The following is a 12,963-nucleotide window of genomic DNA, read 5'->3' as shown; positions in this document are numbered from 1 at the left end:
AACTTGGTGATATGCAGAGATGATACACACCAGGTTTGATCCACCAACAAGACTTTATTACAGAATATATTTTTCAATGATTTGAAGCTACGAGCTTACTTTCAGTTTATTATTCCCTCTGCAATAGGCTTAACTAACAGCATATAGAAGAGGAAAGGAAAATACACAATCACCAAACAATTCAGTACAACAGTCAGTGCCTGGGCAGAAGTTGACTCTGTGACAGTGCATGATTTTTCTACATTAGCTGAGAAAGGGAAGGAAGAAGAGAACGAGTCTTGGGGTCCCTGGGCTGTTGGTGCAGAAATGAGAATGCAAAGAAGTTGAACAATGGCAGATAATTCATTGCTGCCACAATTATTGAGAATTTCAATCCTGTACAGGTTTCAAGATCAGGACAATTCCATTTTTGTAAAAGAGGCAGAAATTTGGCTGTGTAGACTCCTTAATTCCCAACAATGAATATAGTTGAACGATCTGCTTATTTACAGTTTTACACCATCCCACATGTAAACATGGGCATGGTTGTCATAAGTTATCTCAGGTCTCACTAAGACAACGCTCTTGCACAATGTTTTCATCTTGTACTGTAAGTGGATTTGTTAAACCTTTATTGTGAAATTTCTCTCCACTCTTTCTATGTTGAGTCCATTTAGGGTCATGTGCTTGATTAAGTGCAGTGAAACATTCTATCAATCAGATTTAGTCAAATGCCTTTAGGTTTTTCACACTTTTACCAAAAATGTCAACTGATTACAATGAGGGCAAAATGACATCTGAGTCTTTGGAGAAAAAAGTGGAGAGTGTATCTCCTCAGTCTATGGGATGTTAGGATTGATTATTAACTTGTCTTATGACCACAATTACAGCCTTAATGTTGTGTTTTTCCACATAATTAAGATATTTTCTTTGAGATTAGGGATGCAAGCTTTGACCTCTAATGAAGCAACTCCAACAACACTCAATAACTTGATGTCATTCAGAACAAAGCCCCCTTGATTGGCTCCAAATCCACAAACATCCACTTCCTCCATTGCTGATGATCTGTAGCAGCAGAGTGTACTATCAACAAGATGGCATGCAGGTACCAGTGTTGGATTGGAGTGGACAAAGTCAGAAGTCCATGACACTAGGTTACAGTCCAACAGGTTTACTTGAAATCACAAGCTTTCAGAGTGTAGCCCCTTTGTTCGGTGAAGACTTCACCTGCTGAAGGAGCAGTGCTTCGAAAACTTGTGATTTCAAATAAATCTGTTGGGCTATAACCTGGTATCGTGTGACTTCTGACTTGATTTATAAGATGCACTATAGAAATTCAGCAAGGCTCCTCAGAGAGCACCTTCCAAGCCATAAGACCATAAGACATAGGAGTGGAAGTAAGGCCATCAGCCCGTTGAGGCCACTCCTATTACCACTTCCATCTAAAAGAACAAGGGCAGCAGATACATAGGAACCCCACCACGTGCAAGTTCCCTTCCCTTCTGACTTGGGAATATTTCACTATTGTCTCACTGTCATGGGTTCAAATTGGTGGAATTCCATTTCTAAAAATATTGTGGGTTTCTGACAACAAATGGACTGCAGCAGTTCAAGAAGGCAGCTCACCACCACCTTCTCAAGGGCAGCTGAGGCAGGCAATAAATTTGGGCCTGCCAGTGAAGACCACATTCCCTGAATGAATGAAAAAAAAACTTTTCTCATGCATCCCCTGTATAATAATGCTACCCAGTCCTATTGATTGAATTCATCCTTTAATCTCAACAAAATCTACTGTTCAAAAATGCAATGCTCTGTTGTACTCACTCACTTTCCTTTCATAGGGCTAACCTCAAATTTCAATTTACTATGGTCGCTGTTGCCAAGGTGCACTCTTACTGACTTGTATTGTCATCCGAATGGGATTTGTTCAGTTTCTGTGGCGTAATTTAGTTGAGTTGGCTTATGCTAAATGCAATTTTTCCCCCCAAGGCTCTTAAAAACTGTTGACGTATTTTGGTGATTTGATGTGTTGCAAATCACTGGTTGGCCCTATTTGAAACACCTTGAACACCATGGAACCTATGAATAAAATTGCACAGTATTCAATAAAGGAAACCAAGATATTTTTGGATAATATTTAGCCAACTGTACAAGGAGCAGATAAGACATGAGTAGATTCTGACACATTCTCTAAGACTTAAAATATTTCTGTCATTGTTGATTAAGACTAAGACTATTTTACAATGCCATAATTGTTTGTCTTTTGCTCTGCTTAAGGCTCCCTTTAGAAACAGTTTCTCCTGTATGATTGATAGAGGAAAGTGATACTATTGCTGAACCCATCAGAATAAATGAGACAATGTAGAATATCCTACCAAGGTGTGGAAATTAGATACTATTCATTCTGCTCAAACAAGCCTCCTCTGGGAATAATTCAATTGTGAGCATGGAATGTGTAGGGGAGATATGAGGGGGAATTGGCAATGAGTGGGAATTGAGAGGCATGAGGTGTAAGGGCTAGAGGAACATTTTGAGGGAGATGGATCTGCTGATCCTTCAAATTTCTTTACTTCAGATTGCTGCCTTGTTAATAAAAATCGAGCCTCCAACGATAGTTGAGTACAGATAAAAACCAAGGCAGAGGCTGCTTGTCTGCCAACCAAGTGACTTGTAATAACTGAGAATATCTTGATAGTCACAAGGTTTAGTTTAATTCAGCTTTGTCAGTTCCAAGGTCCAGTACGGCTCTGTTTTGTGAGGGTAAAGAACTTGTCTATTTTCGAATGCTAATTGACTGTGAGTTAGACAAAAGAAGTGACTCCTATGAAGGATGAATATCACCATTCAAAGTCAAGGAGAGTGTCAAGATTAGAAAAAGCACAGCCTCATGGGGTATATCTAAGGAGATCTCCCACACTTCCAACAATAACAGGCTCAACACCAGCTGTTGGAAATGGTTACAAATATCTGGGTTGAATGTTGCCTTTTTTTTAACTTCCCTCTTCGGATTCCACTGAATGCCTCCGGAGAGAGAGAGCAACATTAAAAAATTACACTTAAAAAGCACCTTTTACATCCTTATCAGATTTTAAATTGCTTCACAGCCAATGTATCGCATTTGAAATACAATTTCTGATGTGTGTGTGCGTGTAAGATACACAGCAGTTTGTGTCTCGAAACATGAAATGAATAAGCAAGTGATCTGTTTTGGATGTGTTAATTGAGGGAGGAATATTGGCCAGGAAACCAGGAGAACTGGGTGTTCTTCTTTAAATTGAACCTCACCCAAGTGAACTTATACTGGAGAGTCGATGTATTGAAGTTTCAGATTATTTGGTTTGCTGTGCACTGAATGCAGAATGGGATGCAAGGATGCAGCTGAGTATTGTGGATTTTGAAGTCTTATGTATTTTTGGTCATATGCATGTCAATTGTGTAGAATTCTTATTGCTATACTTAAGATATCAGTTGTTGGTCAATAGTAGCATGGACTCTGGATGCCTTATGGGTTCAAGTCGTTCACCAAGACCACGTTCCAGTGCAGTACTGAAGGGTCATAGTATCATTATAGGCAGGCTATATTTTGGATGAGTCCACAACGCCAGAGAAGGTCATAAAACTTTTTGAATAAGAGCAGGAGAAATCTCCTTGGTGAATTGGAAATAGTTATCCCATAGATTGATGTCATTGCAATAGGCTACCTGCTCATTACTACGTAGCTAGCTGTGTGACCACTCTGTCCATAAATTTGCTGCTACATTTCCTGTGTTGGAACAGTGAGTACATCTTATTGCTTGTGAAGAGCTTTGGCATTTGTCGCGGTGGTGAAAGGCAATGTGATTCACATTATTGCTTGAAATGCCTGCACGCCATTGAAAAATTCATGTGAGTATTGTTTTGGCTGACAGGGAGAGCTGACACACAGGCCCAAATTCAACAAAATGATCATAGAATACTGGAATTTCTCAAGAGATGACACACAACTGTGCTCCAATTTGTCCATGGTCCTGCTAAATCTTAACCAGGTAAAACTGGTTTCATCACATTTGCTTGACAGTGAACACCTTACATATAACGTCATGAGTTTGCTATGTGGAGTCAAATTTGTTAATGTCTAAGTCTACTTACAATGTTACCCCACCAGACAACAAGTGAGGAGTTTGTATAATTATTAACAATGGCCTGAGATCCTATGGATCTGCCTAGATCAGTATGCACATATTCATTCAGCCCCTGCTCCAGATCCAACTCCTAGTCAACAGTTACTTTGGGATCAACTTGAACCACTGACTCCTTCAAACAGACAGAGTACAATCTCCTTTCCTTCCCAACTTCCACCCTTCCAAAACAAAAGTCGCAATATGGGCAGGAACTCAAATGCACCATTCAACACAAGTTGCACTTATTGACTCTGATGTTCTTTTTGATCTTGTGACATTTCCCTAATTTCCAGTTGCCAAGACCACTGTTACTGGGCTTATTGTATGTGATTGACATCCCAGCTTAACTGATGGAATGGACACCTCAGGATAATGAGCACTTTAAATCCCTAACTTGTGAAGTGTCCCCTAACTAGAGAGTGTTGATTATACTCTCAGGCACTGTGTATTCTTTGTTCTTTATAGATACTGCAGCCTATTTTTCAATTTAATTCATAAGCTACTGGAAAAAAGGATACAAGATGGAAAGAAAATTTTCAGCATGTTCCACCTCCATCAGCTTGAAAATATTCAGTAAAATAATGATATTGAGGGATGAAATAAAAGCCTGCATGAACTTTTATGCTGGATTAGTGTTTAGAAACAGGAGATATGTTAAGAAAAACTCTCTGGGCCTTTCAGACATGGAGCTAATAGGAAACGGGACTTGTACTAGCTACATTTTTAAAATAAAATTGATCTGTTTGATTATGAGAATGTTCTCTATATGAATTGCAATTACCTCATATCTTTGAAGTCTATTTTGCAACTAACTAGAGATTCAGTTGCAATTTATTGATTATTTAAAAAATTCAACTCCCAGCATTATAATTCACTCTCCATGTCATGGAATTGTTCATTCTTCACCTGCATTGATATATGCCAGTGAGGCTTTCTGTCGTGAAGGAAGTGTAATTGGTAAGTGTATACATACACTCACACTGAAGCTTACCTGAATAGTAGCAGATAATTCACATCACATACTAGAAGTATATTGGAGTATCAACTCTTGCTTCACACATGTTCAGTTTGAAAACTGATGATATATTCTTTTAAGATAATATTTGCTACTAAAAAGAACAGCATCCACAGGAGTTTAATTGCATAAAATTAAATATAATCACATTATATATTAGACTCCCCAACATTTTCCCATCAAGAATATATTTTTTGTGTACAATATAATCAACATGGCAAGGTAAGCATACATAAATTGCCAAAACATAGCAATATGACACACAGGAAAACACAGTGCAGCTTGAATCCTGTTGAGAATTACTCCACTGACAATTCTGTGTAGTGGTGTTGCATTGCCATGGATACCACGGTTCAGACTATATATTAAGAAGGAATTTGCAGCACAGCAACAATCCATTTGTTTCAACAAATCCACGCCGATGTCAATGCCCAACTTGAGTCTCATATCCCACCTTCTTCATCTGACGTTATCAACCTTCCATTCTTTCTTCACTCCATCATGTGAATACCCCTTTCATGTATCCATTCCATTAATCTGATTTACTCTCTGAGGCAGTGAGCTCCAGATTCCAACCATGCTCTCGGTAAAAATGTTTCTCCTGACATCCTTACAGGATTCTCAGTGACTAACTTACAATTATACTTCCTAGGTCTAATCCCATCTGCCATTCAAAATACCTAGTTGACATCTAAGCTTTCTAAGTTTTCCTGTTTCCAACATATTGCTATAGTTTGGCAATTTATGTACGCTTACTTTACCACGTTGATTATAATGTACACAAAAATATAACTGCGAAGGAAGAGCTAAACCCAGTGGGTTATTCTTAAAGGCAAAAAGGGTTTGGGAGTCTAATATATAATGTGATTATACTTAATTTTATGCAGTTAAACTCGTACACACAGTACATTATTCAAAGTGTGGGCCATCTGATATTTTAGCCTGTGTGGTTCACATTGAATTCCAACCAGAGAGGTTATCTCCCTACTAATTAACCTCAGTGCAATGGTAGTTTTTTTTGTGATGACTTTATTAACGTGTATTTACCTTTCAGTGATCTGTGTCTATGTACCCCTAAATTCCTCTGTTCCCCTACACATTTAGATATTATCTCCCAAGGAGTAGTTTTCTTCACAATTTGTATTAATTCTTGCTAATTCTTATTTAACTGAATTTGCCATTTACACAGCCATTTTACAAGTTTGTTAATATATGTAATTTGTTACATCACACCTCCATATAAACTAAAGCCTGGATTTGGTGTTATCCATAGTTTTGAGTTGTATTTTAGTTTCCTGAGTCCTCAACATTAAATTCCGAACATGAGTTATTCCAGCTTTGACTCTTCGGAGACACCACATCCCACCATTTCAGATTGTAGTGACTATCCTTGATCCCTACCCTCTGTTTTCTAATTTGTGGTCACATTTCAGTCTATGCTTCTACTTGCCCACTGACTGAACATGGTATGACCTTAATCACAAGCATACAATGCACTGATGTATGGAAAGTCATTTGGAAGCCCTAAAATATCACATCCATCTTCTGTATATCCTTTCTGATACTTCTTCAAATAATTCAATTAATTGTTCAAGCAAGACATTCCCTTTTGGAATCTGTGGTGACCACTCTTTATTCTAGTTTCAATTCCAAAACGTTTTCTTAGATTTTTCAATCAGGATTTAATTATCTTTCCAATCAATGACATTAAACTAAATTGTCTATTGATCCTTGTTTTTTTCCTTCTCCCTTTTACAGAAGGGGTTCACATTAACAACCTTGCTGGATCTAATGATTATTTCTATGTACATACGTAATTGTGCTACTGCTATCCCTTGTTTTAATATACATGACCTAACCCATAATGATCAAAGGTTTTGTCACTTTCTTCACTCCAATTTTAGTTTATCAACATCTCCCATGTTTTGACCTTAAATCACTTTATATCTTTTTTTTCTCTGTTCTGTCTAGTATCATGTCCATTGTGTTAGTATTCCTATGAATAAGAAGGTCAAGTAATTACTTAATATTTCTGTCATGTTCTCACCTGAGAGTTTATCAAGTGCATTATGCCTCTACCCTGATTTTGCTTTTGACATTTATATTTCTGTCCACTACTATTTCATTTTATATACTTTCATAATTGATATTTGCTCCCTTTGTCTACTTTAAAACATTTTTTGCAAACCTTTCATATTCCCTTTTTCTTCATCCTTTGTTGGCTATGTACTTGTTATCTAAAATTTCCTTTTAAATTTAAAAGTAGCCTTTATTTACTTTTTATCTACGCTTTAGCACAATGGCCCTGTTTCTTGCATTTAAGTAGGATACATTTCGCTTGAGCTCTTTTGGTCATCATATTATATTGTTAATATCGTATTCTTTGGACAGAGTTCTGTAGTGGGCACTGCCAGAAGGACAGGAAGAGGGCAGCTAAAAGAATGTGACTGGCTTGTGTAAATTAGTCATGGGATTTTTCAGTATGGAAGGATTCTAGAACTCAGGGAAGTGGGGGAGATGGAGTTGGGAACTTAGGAGCAAGTTCTGTTTGGCAAGCAGTGAGAAAGGAATGATGGGGTGGCTTCACTGGGGGGAGGGGGGGCATCTGGCTAATTTTACATATTCTGCCTGCCCCACCCCCCACAGCTAAAAACACATGCAGCATAGACATGCAATGTCCAGCCCTATCTTGCTTGATTGGGAATACATTTCCTACCTCCTACAAGCAAGTTTTATATAAAGTAAGTACTTTTGTATTTGTCATACTAAGTCCTTCTTCTTAAGCTTTATCATGCTGTGATCTTTGTTGTCCAGGTATTCCCCTGCATGCACTTCTCTCGTCTGTTCTGACTAATCTCCCAATATTAGATTTAGCAGGGCTCCCTTTCATGTTGGAATACTTATATCATCGGTAAAAAAAGAAACTTGCATTCGTATCGGGACTTTCAAAACTTCTGCATGTCCCAAATACTTGACAGTCAATGAATATTTTGTTTTGAAGTGCACTTACTATTAAAGAATGCATCAACCAATCCATGTGCAGCAAACTCCCACAATCAACAAGGTGGCCTGTAACCAAATAATATGTTTGCCCCTGAGATGTGTTCGAGAGAGATAAATATTGAACGCTAGGAAGAATTGTCATATTTCTTTGAATAATAGCATGGGACTTTCTATAAACACTGGAGGGAGGAAGGCAGGGCTTGGTTTAACCTCTTAAAGATAGTGCCTCTGCTCGTGCTGCAACAGAACATCAACCAGAATTTTGTGCCCAGATCTATGGAGCGAGAATTTAAACTCACAAGCTTCTGAATCAGGGCTGCCTGTAGAACAACTGAATCAAAGCCTGACCTGCTTTTTTCAGATAGAATAATTTTAGAATCATACTAACATCTTTCTTAGAATGAGAGATCGAGTATTTCTCCAATTCCCTTTCTGGCAACATCCATCACCAAATAAAAACATTAATTTTTATTTTAGTCAGTGGGATCTGCTGTGCACAAAGCCAATGGATGTGTTTGCCCAGAAAATAGCCAGTTTGTGAGAGCAATTGATTGTCTAAAAATCACTGAACTATGAATCAGTCCTATTGAAATGTTTAGGTGTTTTATCCTTGCTGAGAGCGTTGGTTAATTTTTCAAAGGCTTTCTGTCCATTTTTCATGGGAGACCGTTAATGTACCTCAAGGTATTGAAGTATTTAACAAAATCTAATTTAAATTTAGTCAATATTTCATTCTTTGCTTTTCCGTGCATACATTTTATTCTCTTCAAACAAATTATAGGAAGAAGCTTGCTTTATTTAACAAAATACAGTATTTCTTTCATCTCTGTGCCAAAATTAATAGGAAGATTAAACACGTTAAATAAGAGACCTCTTTTACAGTCAGGCCAAAGTTTCAGAGTGTGAAGAGAGGAAAATTCACCTAGTTGAATTAGTCATGATTTTTGAGACATATATTGATGGTCTTAGGGTGAAATTCAACTACAGAGAGCTTGGACTCATTTGTCTATTATACATTTGCCCTTTCCATTGGTTTCATTTAAGGAAAATTGAGTGGGATGTATAAAGGGTCTCTGATCTCTACTATTAAGCGAATTGAATTGAATTTTACCCTTGTTATCTTTTTCCAATTTCTTGAATAGCTCCCATTATGGATCTTTAGAACGCTATTACCTTCCAAGTTCTTTGGCTTGCATGCCCATTATTGAATGGCACACACCACATTCTCTGGTACTGCAGTTTCTTCAATCCCAACCCACTCTCCAGAATTATAGTAATTGCTTAGACGCTGTTAAAGTCTCACATCATCCAGTTCTGATGAAAGATCTGAAGTGTTAGCTCTCCTTTCTCTACCAACAGATACTGCCCGACTAATTTTCTATTTTTATGCTCAGGCTCCTCCCTTCCTTCAATCTTCCTCTAACTCCTTCTCAGAAAAAAATCAAGCAACTGCTGCTGTTTCACTTATCTCTGTCTATTATATACTTGCTAATTTTGCCAGATTTCTGGCACCTCGATCCAGGTCAGACTGATATCCTTAACAAAAAGTTACGATGTTAAATCGTCGATTTTGTGATAAGAAACTTCATTAATCACAATAAAATGAGTATTGAAAGTTTTATTTTCTGATTATCGTGTTTCAAAATATTGAACATAGCACCAGAAATATTTACCTTTTCGCTGCTTCCTTCTGATCACTATACAGGGAAGGGGTCTGGGGTGCGTGGCATTATAAAAATGTACCAATTCTGTCATATTTTACAGCAAAAGGAAAACTGACACAGATACTTGAATTTCACACAGTGGACCTAATAACAACATCTTTCTGTAGAAAAAGTCATGCTTTGCAAGCTCTAGCACAGCCTACAGCCAGAACTGTCAGAAATGTTCAGTCTGTTCCTTCCTGTTGACTTCTGACATTTATTTTGAAGGATGGTAGTTCCACCTGTAGGGCATCCGAACTGGGGAAGTTCTGTGTCCATTCCACATGCTTTTGATTCTTTGTGACACAAAAGGGTTGTTTTGGATTTTATAGTTAAAGAACACTACATGGTGAGCGTGTGTCATTAAGCCTCAAATATCCTGAGGTCCCAGCAAGAACGTGTCTGAATTTGGTTGACCGTGTTGTCAAGGTTTGATGGGGAGGTCTGCGAGGAACTGAGCAAACATCAATGCTCAAGCCACATTACAATCAAGAAAAGGAAGAATAGAACTCAGACCTATGGAAACTGTCACGTAAAGCTTCCACTTATTGCATCAGTGTCCCAGAAGCAATGAGAGTTGTTTCAAATGAAAGAATTCCTTACACCAGTGAACTCCAGCAATAGGACAAAACAATGGCAGGTACAGCTGAGAGAATCCGAAGTGACAAGGATATGTTATGGAGGCCATCTGTTCTGACATAGCAGTTCTAGAGGATCTGAAGCTGCCAATGGTGTTTGCAAGCTATTAAGTTCACTGGAAGTGTAGCAAACAAAATAAAAACAAAATAGAGGTAACCTTCACAAATACAAGTAAAGTCACCCAACTATTTTTTTTGTTGTGACCAAGGCCACTGGATTGCATTTTTCAATTTTTGTTAGAACATAATCCTTGAATCTCTCATTAAAAGTCTTAGATCTAAAACAATAAAAACATATTCTGGACTTGTTTATTCAGCGACAGATGAGTTCTGCCTTTTTACACCTTACAGATACTAGTTTTTCTATTTCTGTGGAAAAACAAATTGATTCACGAAGCATGTAAAAGTCCTGGTATCCCAACTATTCAAACAGATAATTCCTCATTCAAGTATTTGAGTGAGGTGTGGGGCTGGTAGTCACCATAAACCAGTGGCCCTGATTTATCATTTTATTGTCAGTGTCAATCAAGTCAGCATTTCTGTTTGCATTGCCCTCCAGCAAGAGCACAGAGAATTGTTTACCCTGGTACATTGAGCGTACAGTGCATTTTAGGGAGATATGCACAAACCTTTGTGAAATACAAAGTCACAGAATTCTAGCTTTCAATTTATACATCTCTTGATTGGTCGGCTGAACATTGTGAGGCTACTGGGAATTCAATTTCCATTTGGGTGTCAACTTGATGGCTAATTCCTCTCTTTTCAATTCAAGTAAAGAAAGCTATCAATGACTATTTCAGTTCCCATTTTCCTTGCCAGTGACCTTTTGTTTTCTTTTTGATGAATCTTTTCTGAATCGATGTTTGCAAATTGGCTTTCATTTTGGGGTACCATGGACGAAGTACTTCCCAGCAATCTACAATTAACCTGGTGATACCTTTTAACCACTGCCAGCTGGCTTCAGTATTAATGTTATTAATTAGAACTGGCACTGCCAACTTACTGTGTAATCAAAGCTGGCAGCAGTGCCAATACCTATGAACCCTTACTCTTTTTCTCCTTCAAATAAATAAATCATGTAAGCAAGGACATTTTGTAAGGATTTTAACAGAATTATTTATAAGAATCAAACAAATAAATAATTTCAAAACAGCGAATGTCACCTCATACACATCATTGCTACTTTATGGTCTGCAGTTACTTGACCTATTATTGTCTTCAAATTTGGACCATTGCACCATACTTGAGTAATACCTTCACTGTAGCTGCCAGGTTTTTTTTAATGCATTGAAGACTGGAGATTAGTCACGATTCTATACCATGTTCTACATTGTGTTTTCAATCACCATTTTACTGCTCAATCTTCAGCCACAGTAACTGATTGAAAAAGATTTGCCAATTTCCAGGTTGGGGACTTTAGTTAGAGAAGGTGTTTGATTTGAAGAGGAAAGTTTTCATTTTGACTTTCCCGAGTGTCAGCTTTCAGGACTTAAGCTGCACTGTTTTTGTTGGGTATGATCGTATCACTTTTGCAGTAATGCAAGAGGAACTGGGAGCTTCGCTCTCGGATGCTATGATCCATCATCTGCCTGGTTTCCTGAGTAAAGTCCGGCCAGCTGCCTAAACCGAGGCCCCCAGTCACTGAGGTAGTTATAGTCCTGATCTGAGTCAGTCGACAGAGAGTTAATGGAGCTGAGCGACTGTGCCACAGAGCCCGTGCCTTCATATGCGTATGTTTGAAAAGAGTCATACGGAGGAACGGAGAGGTCAACATCAGCCTCTTCCAGCTTTTTACAGACAAAACTCCTGAAAATGGAAAAATCTGCATCTGGATTCTGAAACCATTGGGGCAGGGAATGAAGTTCAGGGGCCACATTTTCTCCGTTTGTTTTAACTTCTGCAAAATCATATAGACTTCGCAATGTCGTCATATCATAGGCCTCAGTGTCTTCTTCCCCTCCTCCTTCGTCATTATACTTAATGACATTGTCGCGCATGTCTTCCTCATCCTCTGAGATCATGTGACCCTTTCTGTGCCTCTTCAGTGTCAAGATGAGCAGGACAAGTACTGTATCAAAACAAAGGACATCATGTTAAGGAATTATTCCCTACTCCAGAACCACATGTTTTAAGATGCTGAAATCAAATTTGTTTCCAGTTTCAAGGTGGGGATCAACATATGCACAGTTGTTGGTGCTTTTCAGGCGAATACAAAAAAAGATGTGCATGAAGGAGTTCATTAGACACATTCCAGGCCAATAACACCGAAATAAATTTTACTTTTCCAGGTTTATTGTCTAATATACAGAAGCGTACAGGCCTGGGACGATTCCCTCCCGGTCGACACTTCATGCCTGATGAGGACACCCATGAGTGGGAGCAGAGGGGACTTGGAGAAAGATCAACTTCACCCTGACTCCTCAACTGACCTAGACTGCCCCCTGTTGGCTATATCACTCAATGAG

General features: G+C 38.3%; 1 protein-coding gene across 3 annotated transcripts in view; it reads right to left on the bottom strand.

Annotated features, from left to right (window-relative positions):
* Positions 1–9,776: 9,776 nt before the first annotated feature.
* The window catches only part of LOC125461535 (cadherin-22-like), a 731,460-nt gene continuing 728,273 nt past the window's right edge, over positions 9,777–12,963 (bottom strand). For all 3 annotated transcript variants that reach the window (XM_048550445.2, XM_059652843.1, XM_048550446.1), the window contains one exon: positions 9,777–12,566. In XM_048550445.2, the coding sequence (XP_048406402.1) occupies positions 12,070–12,566 (497 nt within the window). In that variant the 3' untranslated portion in view covers positions 9,777–12,069. The remainder of the gene's footprint in view (positions 12,567–12,963) is intronic.

The sequence above is a fragment of the Stegostoma tigrinum genome, chromosome 19 (genome assembly GCF_030684315.1).
Source record: "Stegostoma tigrinum isolate sSteTig4 chromosome 19, sSteTig4.hap1, whole genome shotgun sequence".
Classification (NCBI taxonomy): Eukaryota; Metazoa; Chordata; class Chondrichthyes; order Orectolobiformes; family Stegostomatidae; genus Stegostoma; species Stegostoma tigrinum.
This window is presented reverse-complemented; position numbering and strand designations above follow the sequence as displayed.